General features: G+C 38.7%; 1 protein-coding gene across 2 annotated transcripts in view; it reads right to left on the bottom strand.

Moving 5' to 3' along the window:
- Positions 1-3,464: 3,464 nt before the first annotated feature.
- The window catches only part of LOC126458436 (cilium assembly protein DZIP1-like), a 289,883-nt gene continuing 279,536 nt past the window's right edge, over positions 3,465-13,811 (bottom strand). The window contains exon 17 of one of the 2 annotated variants that reach the window (XM_050095490.1): positions 3,465-4,060. In XM_050095490.1, the coding sequence (XP_049951447.1) occupies positions 3,869-4,060 (192 nt within the window). In that variant the 3' untranslated portion in view covers positions 3,465-3,868. The remainder of the gene's footprint in view (positions 4,061-13,811) is intronic. The other variant, XM_050095491.1, reaches the window with a different exon arrangement.

Raw genomic sequence — 13,811 nt, 5'->3', positions numbered from 1 at the left:
CGTTTCCGTTCATACAACGTACACTATGCAGAACATCTAGTGTGAAATCTGTTTTTCATTGCAGATGTCATGCGATATGCAAATGTTTGGTTTGGCTTCGGCTGCTTTTTGACATTAAGTCAATATTTGAGGAGTCCAATTTTCTCGTTTCTTGAGTAAAACACTACCCTGTTCTCCTTCTGTGGTATTTCATTATTTACATCACTTGGAAACCCTTCTGGCAATGATATCAAAGAGGTCGACTCTAGTCCATTCACTTGGTAACAAACAAACTATTCCACTCCAACTGTGTTTTCAACAGATTCCATTATTGATCAATTACGTCTAATATGAATGCTGCACACTTTTCTCACCTTCAGTTATTTCTGTTGTTGTACGTACACACCAGTCACTATGCAACAGTTCGATGAGAATGTCATGTCAATAATGTTCCACGGATTCATGTTCCACAACAGCAGTACCTGTACCTTGAAGACTGAACAGCAACTGCAGACCCATTTGTCTGTGTATGCACAAACACAAAACTCTAGCCACAGCTCGCACATTTAATGTACACAGCATTGCCATCTGCAGTCAATAATTATTATTATTGTTAAAATCAAACAGTCGAAAATCCAGGATGGAATGTAACAATATTATGAGAAGGAAAGTTGCTACTCATCATATAGTGGAGATGCTGAGCTGCAAATAGGCACAACAAAAATACTCACAATTAAAGCTTTCGGCCATTAAGGCCTTCGTCAACAATAGACACACAAGCATGTGCACCTACACACACACACACACACACACACACACACACACACACACACACACACACACAATTCACACACATGACTGCAGTCTATTATTGCTACTATTAATTCCGCAGCTGTGATGTAACTTGTTTCTTTATTCTATTCTCTCATTATTTAAGTTTATTCTGTGAAACTAGAAATGCACTAGCTGCTTCATCATGAGTGGTGCCCATTCTGTTACACATATCTGACTGAACACCACACCTACGTATACAAATGTACTCTATAGGTTTGCTATTTCAACTAACGAAGCAAAAGCAGACTGCCAGAACAACATTCCTACAAATTCCGAAAAACCGTTTTACATGTCAGGAAAATGTTCTCCTATATAACAGTTCCACGCCTAAACAATTAAAAAAAATTGTTATTAGGATTTGAACCCATGAGTGTTGGTACGGTGATCTAACACTCTACCAACTCACCCATAGTAGCCACATCTCCCAATGTCTAACAGTCTAACAGATGTGCTTTTCCCATGCTCTGGTAGTTCTGGTGTTACTTTTGTCTAAATTGGAGTTTTCATTGATACTCTATCGACATACAATGTTTGATACCGATCTGTGTGTCTGACATTTGGAGGTTTTATTATGGCACCTTGAAGAAGCAGTTTTTAAGAAATATTATCGAACTACCACTATCTTTCCCACAAGTTCTCACACACATCTGTGGTGACAGTGGCTATTTGCAACTGGCAGCCACAGCTAACAAGTACAAAGAGGAAAGGAGTGAGGCAACTTCTTAGAAAAGGCTTGTGACTTGTTACCTTCTATTCAATTGCTCCCCCTCCTTCCCATTAGTCTGGACAACTACTGCGTGCATATATGTATTTGTGCGCGCCCGATTGGGGTGGCAGGGGTGGGTGCGCAGGCACACACATGTGGGTCCATCGCCAAACGTCATTTAGCTGCATATGAGTGGTAGCCTATCCTCATACATAGCCTACCAATGAAACAAGATAATTTCAGAAAGTAACTGTTCTTGAGGAATTATTTCTTATATTTTATTAGGTATAAATTCAAATAACAAGAACAGCTTATGTATAAATTGAAATAACAAGAACAGCTGGTGTACAATACCAAGAAAATTATTTTCTGAACATTGCGTCTGACAAACATACTCCAACGTCAGTAAAGCTTTACCTCTTGCAGCATATGATGGGATTCCACAATCTCATGTACAAAATGTTGTCAGTACACCAGCCTAAAATACTTTTTTTTGTTTTTACACCCAGAACAAAAGTCAGGGAGTTAAATCAGGAGAACAAACAGGGGCCAATGAATATCCACATTGTCAGAAATGACAATTCAGGAACAAAGAATTTATTCAGGTTGGTGTGCCATGGCTTGTAGCCTCATCTTGCTGGAAAATTATGCTCTCATTTGCTGAAAAAATGTCAAGTTATGGTGTGAGAACATTACACACCATTTCACCTCATCACTAACAGTGACTGAATTATGATGAACACACTATACTAAAAAAGAAAAAGAAATATTGCAAGAAGACAGGATTTTTCAAAGAAAAGCAATTGATGTGTGCAGACCTGGTAGATCATCAAAGAAACAGAACAAAATTTGTCACTGTTTCTTTATAGTAGTAAAACCTGGCGAAGACAAAGGAATGAAAGCTCTACAAACACTTTTTCTTAATCTATCATTGAAAAGATATTCATTGCTGGTTAAGACATGAAAGAAAGTAGTAAGGAAAAAGTTAAAAGGGTTCATCATCAATAGAGAAGAGATGACGGAAGAAATTGTACAGAGGGTCTGAATCCTGTTAAGTTTGCCAGTATGTGTCAGTAATGGAAATGTCAGTACTTGTACAGCATTGGAAAGATTAGATTAGATTCAGTTTTCATTCCATAAAACCAAAAAAATGATATGATTCTTGTGGGTGTGGAACATGTCAGAAAGAATAACATAAAATCATAAAACATTTGAATATAATACTTACTACCATGATCATTTGTCAGGAGATAGTCAAAATAGGTTAATACAATGCAGTAAACTGGAACAGCTAACATTTACAGAATTAACACACTGTCAGAATGAAACACTGTTATGCTCTATTAATAAATTTATCATACACAAAGTACCTAATCTTCACTGATGTGACCAAGTGTTGTCAAAATCGAAATCTAACAGATTACTTAAGCTGGCTTAACAGTCTCCGCTAAGGTATTCATCTATGGAGTAGAAGGTGTTGCCTATCAAAAAGTCTTTCAAACTCTGTTTAAACCGTGCTTTATGTGAAACTAAGTTTGTAATGGTTGCTGACAATTTATTGAAAATGTGCGTTCCTGAATAGTGGACCCCTTTTTGGACCTAGGTAAGTGATTTTAGGTCTTTATGTAGATTGCTCTTATTCCTAGTATTGATACTATGTATTGAACTATTGGTTGGAAATAAAGAGTATTACTTGCAACAAATTTCATTAGGGAATAAATTTACTGAGAAGCAGTGCTTAGAATACAAAGTTTCTTGAACAGGTTTCTACAATACGTTCTTGAATTCACACCACAAATGATTCATATCAGACACTTTTCCACCCTAAAAACTTTTGCTCAGTTTGCTCATGAGAGTTGGAAGTTCACAGTTAGGAGGACATTAAAATAAAGTCCATATGTTAATGGTCAGTTTGGTATAATGTCACACTCTTTACAAATTTGAGTACAGGGATACACACATTTATTTCAGTCACTTCATCTCATATATAAAGGCTGCCTGTGTCTAAAATGTTATACGGTTGATAAGAGTTAGCTTGGAGAGAGAGAGAGAGAGAGAGAGAGAGAGAGAGAGAGAGAGAGAGAAAGTAAGTCATCCTATCATTCATTGCCTACAGTATACCACATGAATGTTTCTCTTTTTCTGCCTTGCTCATCCTGACCCCTTCCTTATTCCCAAGGAAGGGTGTTCTGTTATGGAACATAAAAAGGTTGTCTTATTTCATTTCATTTTTTCTGCTATTCTGCATTGTTGTAGGTTTCATTTCAAATTTTGTAGTTCTAGTGGCCAGTACTTAATATATAATTACATACTCTGATATAACACTTCAGAGTTTGTACAAAGATTACACTAGTCAAAATCTTCCAAGTCCTCAATGTCCCATTCTGATAAGGGTAACTGCTTCATACTCACTGTACTTGAATGAGTTTGTTGTTTCATCTGTGTATACCCTACAAGAGCTTGAGCAGCAGAAGTAGTGGACACAGGTAAGTAACTCAAAGTATCTACTCCTCCTGTTGGCTTTTCCCCTCTAGCAGATATCTGAAAGGCAGAAAAACAAATCTGTATAACAAGCTTCAGAAGTGAGCTGCCTGTAATAACACATAATCACCATTAATAGTACCATGTAATGCCTACAAAGTGTAACTTACTTAAAAAAGAAACAAACCATTATTTATCATCATGAAAGTAGCCCCATTAATTGTTTTAGAAACATCTTTTAATACTATCAAATCAATACCGTGATGTAACCCTTAAGTACTTGCATGATATTATGATACAAAAACTCACATTTGGTCTATTTGACCTGAATCTAAAAGACAAAGAAGAAGACAATACTCCATCATTTTATGAAAGACTTTAATTATTTTAAATATAAATATGGTGTGGAAAGTTCTGGCAGAATGTAAATAATTAGGAATAAAGGAGACAACTAACTATATAGTAGAAGCATTGAGTCACTGACAGATTCACAATAAACAATAAAAACAGGTGTGTGTGTGTGTTTATTTAAAATATACATTTTTATTCCCTAATTTGGAAATAACTGACGATGCAGATATCCCTGCTATATTATGACTAATGTCAACCCTTTTTCCAATGGAGTTGCTGCATGATCCATGCTCATGACCCAGTTGTCAGTAGTCACATTTCTGCTAGTACCTACAAGAGGAATAGTAAGGCATTGCACAATTTCTGAAAGCTTTATATATTTTTTTTTTCTTCTTCACCTGGCTGTGTGCCAACATAAATTTCAAAGTTCATAAAATAATGTGCTCTGGAGCCCAACAGAGCAAAACCTTTGTGCCGTATTTCCTGGCTTGGCTTTTTTGGCAGGTATTATCAGAAGTAACATTGTGTTCAGAATGGAAAGAGTCAATTGTCAGTTGTCACATACTCTCCAAGAGCATACAACTTCAAATGCATGTCTTGCAATGGAGTGGTAAGGTCATGCACAGAAGCTTTCTAGTCAGTTTTGTTTCCTCTTGTCTCTCAATGTTTTTACCATTGAAGCAAATACAATGATATAAAAACAGGATACAATGATACAAAACCAGGACTCTACTATATGGCATAGTAACTGTGAATACACCATGCTCATGCCCATCTACATAGATGGGAAGCTTTGCAAGTTCTGCATATAGCAGGAGGCTCAGGAAGGCATTCACATCCACATGATCTGTATCGTGTGAAAGATTACTCTCCCTTCATTCACTTACACAGGAACAGAATGTACAGAAAAATGATATATTGGACAGCTTTGATGTAATGTCTCCTTCACAAATGTAACAACAGAAGAGACAATCAACATCATTCAGGACCTGATATCTGTAACCTGGTGCCATTATGTTTATCATCAAACTATTTCACCTGGCATGGTAAATATTGCGTAAATGTTATGAACAAATGAACGGAATGGCAACTGTATACCATCTCCCTCCATCTCTACAGACTACGCCGAAAACACCCGAGAGCACCATGAGAGATATAACTAAAACTATTCAATATTGGAAAGGCAACAGTTCTTGATGGCATACAATAAGGATTCTACAAAGAGTATGTGAACTATTAGGTCACTGGAGGAAAGTTCTTTGAACAGATGCACAAAACTATAATCCTATATCAGTGACATGAATCTGTTGTACAATTTTGAAACATGTTTTAAGGTCCCATATTAAGATTTTTCTAGAAACCAAAGATCTCCTTTGTAGGAATCAATATGGACTCAACACAGGCAGTACAAACCAACACCCAGATTGATGCTGTGCTCCTTGATTTCTGGAATGCAGCTGATACAGTTACGCATGAATTAACAGACCACTTTTGTGACTAAATTATAAAGTTCCTGGCAAAAACAGAACACAGACATACACAGATCTGATAAACAGTGGAGCTGGACAAGCTCATTATTCCACTTCTGAGAGGAAAAGAGAGAGAGAGTTGGTAATTGTCATGTGACAGTAAATATGGTCATAATAAAGCATCCCAGTGTCTGTGAGATTAATCAATGTGCTACACTTTGCTTTGACATTTTGTTTTGAGAAACACAAATTAAAAAGTAATAAAAACACCTATGATTCATTACCAATGATATGACTGAAGGAAATGGGGGAGGGGAGGGATCATTTTTCATTTGATCAAGAAAGTTAAGCTACATACTCTTCTAACAATTTTTTTTTTTTTTTTTTTTTGTGAAGGTTTCTGGGGTCATTTTGGTTCATGTATTTATCTTAAGGCTAGCATGACGTAAATGTAATTTGACATCCATATTAAATGATGCTCTTTCCTCATAAGATTCCTCATTCATTCCACATTTTATCAGTTTTCAATAGTGAAGGCATCCCTGAACAAAAGTTTGACTTCCATTGAAAACCTTTACTCTTGGTAATAAATACTTCCCATTAACTAGTTGCAACATTTTGTAAATCAAACTTCCAGGTTCTTCAAACTTCACAGAAATTTTGATGGCACACTACTGCTTAAAACGCTTTTTTGTAATACATTACAAAACCACATTGTCATTTACACTATGTGATTGTCATTTACACTATGTGATCAAAAGTATCCGGCCACCTGGCTGAAAATGACTTGCAAGTTCGTGGTGCCCCTCCATCGGTAATGCTGGAAATCAATATGGTGTTAGCCCACTCTAAGCCTTTATGAAGCTTCCACTCTCGCAGGCATACGTTCAAGCAGGTGCTGGAAAGTTTCTTGGGGAATAGCAGCCCATTCTTCATGGAGTGCTGCACTGAGGAGAGGTATCGATATCAGTCGATGAGGCCTGGCACGAAGTCTGCATTCCAAAACATCCCAAAGGTGTTCTATAGGATTCAGGTCAGGACTCTGTGCTAGCCAGTTCATTACAGGGATGTTATTGTCTTGTAACCACTCCGCCACAGACCATGCATTATGAACAAGGGCTTGATCGTGTTGAGAGATGCAATCGCTATCCCCGAATTGCTTTTCAACTGTGGGAAGCAAGAAGGTACTTAAACATCAATGTAGGCTTGTGCTGTGATAGTGCTACACAAAACAACAAGGGGTGCAAGCCCCCTCCATTAAAAACATACCGTAATACCACCGCCTCCAAATTTTACTGTTGGCACTGCACATGCTGGCAGATGATGTTCACCCGGCATTTGCCATACCCACACCCTGGGTCTGTGGCGGAGTGGTTACAAGACAATAACATCCCTGTAATGAACTGGCTAGCACAGAGTCCTGACCTGAATCCTATAGAACACCTTTGGGATGTTTTGGAATGCAGACTTCGTGCCAGGCCTCATCGACTGATATCGATACCTCTCCTCAGTGCAGCACTCCATAAAGAATGGGCTGCTATTCCCCAAGAAACTTTCCAGCACCTGCATCGCCACATTGTGTACTGTGCTTCATCACTCCACACAACATTTTCCCACTGTTCAATCGTACAATGTTTACGCTCCTGACTCCAAGCAGGGCGCCGTTTGGCATTTACTGGCATGATGTTTGGCTTATGAGCAGCTGCTCGACCATGATATCCAAGTTTCCTCACCTCCCACCTAACTGTCATACACTTGCAGTGGATCCTGAAGCAATTTGGAATTCCTGTGTGATCGTCTGGATAGATGTCTGCCTATTACACATTACAACCCTCTTCAACTGTCAGTGGTCTCTGCCAAGTCAACAAGTGACACCCAATCACCTGACTACGTTTGAAGCCTGTGAGTTCTGCGGAGTGCCCCATTCCGCTCTCTCAAGATGTCTAATGACTACTGAGGTCGCTGATATGGAGTATCTGGCAGTAGGTGGTAGCACAATGTGCCTAATATGAAAAATGTATGTTTTTGGGGAGTCTGGATACTTTTGATGCTACACTGTTCTGAAGGAAAAAGATAAATCTTGTACTGCGTAGCATATCAATAAAGGATTGACTTTGAAATGTGTGAAAGGGAAAGTCTGCTGTGCTGCCACATGTTTCATAACTTTTCTACCACGTAATTTGCACTCCTATAGTTTGGAATCTTAACAAAGAGACTACTTACAGATCTCTGAAGTGACCCATGTTGGAATATGGCTCAAACGTGTGGGATCCATGCCACATAGGACAAACAGGGTGTACTGAACATATAAAAGGAAGGGCAGCTAGTGGTGATGGCATGTTAGACTCAAGGGAGAGTGACACAAAAATGCTATAACACCCGAACTTTGTGCACATTGTGTAACTACAAATTATTTTCATCATTCATGTGCTTAAATAAAGCCCTGGCATCCTTTTCTTTTTCTGGTCTCACTATATTAGTGGTAAATTCCACTGTTGATAGTCTCAGGTTTTTCAATACTCCATTACGGTATTTCTGTTTCCAAAGTCAGAATATTGTATACAGATGTTTGTATGTTAGTGAGCCTAGTACTGAACCACGTGGTTTTTCTTTTTATTTCAGAACAAAATACTTCTAAATTTTATACACACAGTTTCCTCCGTGATACGTTTCTTGAAAACATCTTTGTCATGACCTTGTTTCCACTGCTTTATTAGTTTCTATCCATATGAACAATAAAGGGTGATGGACAACTTCTGCACATCATCATTACTTGTAAAGAAGGCTTCGTTGCTTTCATGCTGCCCAAAGGAATGTACCCTAGTTGTGAAAAGATGAGTAACCTCCATGTGGAACACTCATGCTATCCATAGCAAAAATGACACTACCTTCAAGTTCTTATTCGGACCACCTCGTGAACGGAGAGCAGAATAATATGCTTAACGTGTGGAAAGTCTTTCAATTTGATTTCTAGAACATTATGTATGAATGATCCAATTATGTTGGGGACATTTTTAGCTTGCATTTCCATGAAGCATTACATATATGAGGAGTTGTCATGATGTAGATGAGCACTGAAAGCATATGACCATAACAGACATTTGTAAAAGTGGCGGGTCACATTCAGTTTTGGTACAGGCAAGTTCAATGAATAATCAAACTCAATCACAAGATGCGCAGAGTCAGATTTGGCTTCGTGAATAAAGAATTTCTTAAGTGGGAGGTATGTCTAAGCATTACTTTTATGACTTAAGTACTCTGCTAATCTGGGGTCATTTTTATCAGCTTGAAGGTTTTTTTTCAGAAGCAGTGCAAAAGGCCCAGACATATGCTTTAGGTTTTATGAAGCTGTAGTCACAGTTTAGCTTGAAATACTTAAAATGGGTTACATAACTCATTTTAAGCTTTTCACCTGTAGTTTTAGAGAATCAAGTGAGGGATTTTTTTAAGAAATACATACAAAATATTCCCAGGTGTCTTCCATGAATTGTTCTTGATTTACTGTCAGCTCCTTGTTAAGCAAACTAGATTACTTCACTATACATCGACATGAGATAAGACACCACCTTGTACTGCTTTACCTTGATCTGCGTAGGAATTGTCAAAGAGTTCTTCTTGGTGACTACCATTACTTGAACATAACACTTTTTTTGACAACATGATGACATAAATGATGTTTCTTTCCTTTAATGCGAATGCTGCTGGCAGAAATGTAGCTGTCACTTCTCTGCCATTTTATTTTCCTATTGTCTTTCTCCATATTCAACTGTCATAGGATTGTCATTATTCCCTACCCATTACTACTACTTATTGTTGCACAACTTTGAAATGGGTTTCTTCATAATGTAAACACAATACCAACTGCTGGTACTCCAAGCAAGCTCACCTGCAAATAAACCCTCTATACATTAAACTGAATGAGAAGTATTGCACTCATGCATCAATAAAATGCTGCTTTGACCTCAAGCACTGGGATAATGAAACAAAACCTACATAGATTATTCTTCATAATCTGCTCTTTAATTTTAAACAATTTCCCAAAAAAAGGGCACACAGACCAATGGACCGTTCTTTCAGAAAATACCTCAACTGTCTGTATGCATCATACAAACATTACTGCGTTGTTCTTAAAGGCAGATTAATGTTAAATCTGAAATTCATGGTTACTGATCCACTGCCTGAAATGTACGGGAAATGCAGTTGTGAACAAGGCTGATGGTGTATTTCAAGAAGGTGGGGGGGGGGGGGGGGGGGGCAAGCAGGCTGGCTGCATATTTTTGTAGGATACCAGTATACCAAAGCTGTAATGAGAACATATGGAAATGACACCAACAGTTACTGTCTGCTGGTGCATACTTATTGAAGTATACAGCTGGCTATCAAATGATTGTCAACATAAAAAAAGAACACGTTGAAATTTCTTTCTGAAAACGATTGATGTGTTCTAAGAAGTCTATCACTTCATAACCATCATTCCAAACTGAAAATAGAACCATGGGAATCCATAGACACTAGGAGTGTCCTCTTTATGGAACTGACAATAAATATCACATAAGATGGTGCCTTCGTCTTTTCCACAGTTGTACCAATGACTTGTTTGCATGCCTGCCTTTCAAAGATGAAGAAGTTATTACTGAATGGGAAACTAATTTATAGCTTTTTATTCCCTGTCAACAATTAGTGGTTATTTACTAATGTACTATTTTTCATCTTTTACGGTTATGTTTTTATGATTGTGGTAAGCTTTAAACTATCTGCAGAACATGAACAATCCTTATCTCTATATGGAACTGAACCAGCATATATCACCGAGAGCTCTGTGCCATCAGCGCGGTGTAGCAGTTAAAGTCACTGGCTGGTATGCTGCTGGCCGCCAGTTCAAACCTGACCACCAGCAATTGTTATTTTGAATTTATCATTTCTGGACATTTCTTGAAATATTTTATTTTTTAATGTTTGTACATTTGGAACATTTGATGTTTCTTACACATACTAGCTTCCTGGAATACCAGATGTCTGTATAAATAAATGCACTCTACTTCCAGGAGATTATTTCTGTTCTGGCTGTAAACTGGTGTTAAGTGTTCTACGAGAGCTGTTCAATAAGGAATGATGATAATTTTTTTTGACAACATACCTATAATCATCCTCATAATTTTGATGGTCCTTCTCAAAGTAGTCTCCCATGAATGTGATGCACTTGTCCCAGTATTTCTGGCAGTCTTCAAATACATGCTGGAAACCATTTTTTGAAAGGTCCTTCAAAATTGCCTCTGCAGCCATCACCACTGCTTCTGATGATTGATAGTGCCTCCCACAAAGGCATTTCTTCATGTTAGTGAACAGAAAAAAGTCACATGGGGCTTAATTCAGACTATATGGAGGGTGAGGGATGTATTCACTTTGATTTTTGCAAGATATTCAGCAACATCATTGGCAATATGCAGCCGCACATTATCCAGGCTACTTCACAGAAATGTGGTCTTTTGTGCCAGATATGTTTTCATGACATCCCTGCAATACTGTCCAGTTACTGATGTTTGTGCAGGTACTACATGCTAATAAACCACTCCATGAATATCAGAGATTGCGATTACCCAACTTTCTCAGCAGAAGCAGCCACTTTTGCTTCTTTGAGGGTTGGTGATGAAGGAGATTTCCACATTGAGTTTGCTGTTTGCTCTCAGGATCAAAATGTTGTAGCAAGTTTCATCAGCAGTGATTACATTTGAAAGAAAATCTGGATCTTCCTCTAACATCAATTTTAACTGCATGCAGACCTACACGCGAATGTCCTTTTGTTCGGGAAGCAACAGTCTTGGAACGCATCACGCACAAACACGTGTCATGTGTAATTTTTCTGTCACCAACATGTCGGTGGCACCCAATGAAATGTTCAGTATTTCAGAAGGTGATCTTAAAGTAATTCATCGATCCTCTCTCACAATGACAGCGGCAGTGTTCATGTTTTCTTCCATAACAGCAGTAACTGGAGCACCAGGTCCACCTTCCTTTGAAATTCATTGTCTTCCCTCTTTAAACATTTTAAACCACCTTCGAGCTGTGCTGTAGGGAAGAACAGACTCTCCAGAGGCCTCCTGTAACACTGTATAGGCCTCAACTGAAGATTTGTTGAGACGAAAGCAGAATTTCAAACCCATATATTGTTCCTCGCGTGTTACCTCCATTGCAGCAGTAGGCGATACTGAACATGTATGACCTTGCCTGCCTCTCACAGTTGGGAACCAGGAGTCCCAACAATGAAACTACTATGGCGTGTTTGTTGCACATTAAGCTATTAGAATATCATAAGATTAAATTTTAGTGCGAGAAATTATGACCATAAAAAAATTATGATCATTCCTTACTGAACAGCCCTTGTATTTCACAGATGACCCAGCTTTCAAGTCTGGATGACATAACATTGTTTAGTGGAGACACAGGGTGTTTCAAAACATCTACATCACCGAGTCTCCAATTCGGCAACATAAAAGCCTTCACCTGCAAGGATAGGTACCAGAATACGAACAGTACAGTGTTCCCACGGTCCATATATTCAGGAGGCCAAAAGGTTTCAAGCCAGCAGTAAGTCAGCTCTACATCAGGCATCCATCAGTGTTCTCCAGAGATGCTGGTCAACACACAACAAAATGGCTGAAAAGATTCGACCAAATCACCAAATATAACAGGTGGTATGACATAATGTATTTAGCTAATGTGTACTTCTACTTGGATGGTGCAGCCTAGCAATGGTTTCAGAACAACGAAGAGAAGCTCAATAACTGGGATCAATTCCAGGTCAAATGAAGAAAATGTTTTGTGACCATCAGACAAATATGGTTGAAATTGCATGTGTTTCTCGTAAACCACTTGGCCAAAATGCTACACAAAGACAGATTTGAACGCATGCAAAAAACTGAATCTTTTAACATGAGACATAGTGAAACAAAGTGCAAAATGGGAGAACCCTGGACAGGCACATTATTTTTGCACGTATCTCCTTGTCCAGGGTGGGGACATCCATGCGCCTAAGCACAGTGACCAGTGTGCACAATTCAGAGGCATGCATGACTGCACCGGTGCATCCATCTTCTTGCCTCTTTATGCAGTGGTCACATTCACCTAGTGTGCACAGAAAGTTGCACATGTGAAAATGCACCTTAGCTAATACCAATGACAGAAGCATATACTGCAGTTACCTCTGGAGCATCTGGTACCCATACTGCATGAAGCAGTGTCATTCCACCAATCAACCTCTCGGGAAGGTTCCCGAAGTCAACAAACAGGAATCAATGGATAATAGTCTGCAATGTCACCTCATCTGCTTTGCTGTCACTAAAGCTGTACCAAATGCTACGGCTCAGGAAATTTCAAAGTTCCTTGTAGAAGACATCATTTTGAAGCACAGAGCACCCTATGTGATGATCTCTGATCATAGAAAAGTTTTCCATTCGATATAGTATCACAGATAATTTCATATTGTGACACCCACAGCGTGACACTTACTATCTACAGACGAATGGTCTCACAGTACACATCAATAAGACATTTGCAGATATGCTCTTGATGTACGATGAAGTCAAACAGAGAGATTGGACATTCACATACAACACAGCAAAGCAAGACAATACAGGCTTCATACCGTTCTTTCTGTCCCACGATCATAAGACCAAAAGGACAATGGATACACAGCTCCCATTTTACCCACGTGATACGCAAGACGAATACATGAAACACCTCATCACAAAGACTGACAATGCCATGCAGCTGGCTCACATACGAACCCTGGACGGCCAGGAGAAAGACTGAGAGCGCTATAACACCAAGCACAGCCAGTTAGATTGTAACATTACGTGTATACAAGTGAGCTGATTGGTTGCCTAGAATTGGCATGAGGTAATACGAATTTGTTGAATGGCTGAACATTAGAAGGCCCAGGGCTCTGGGCAAGCTGCAGCCAGCCAGGCTAGTTGATCTTTCTGGCAAGCCAG

The sequence above is a fragment of the Schistocerca serialis genome, chromosome 2 (genome assembly GCF_023864345.2).
Source record: "Schistocerca serialis cubense isolate TAMUIC-IGC-003099 chromosome 2, iqSchSeri2.2, whole genome shotgun sequence".
NCBI lineage: Eukaryota > Metazoa > Arthropoda > Insecta > Orthoptera > Acrididae > Schistocerca > Schistocerca serialis.
The sequence above is the reverse complement of the archived record's forward strand: the minus strand, read 5'-3'. Positions and strand labels throughout refer to the sequence as shown.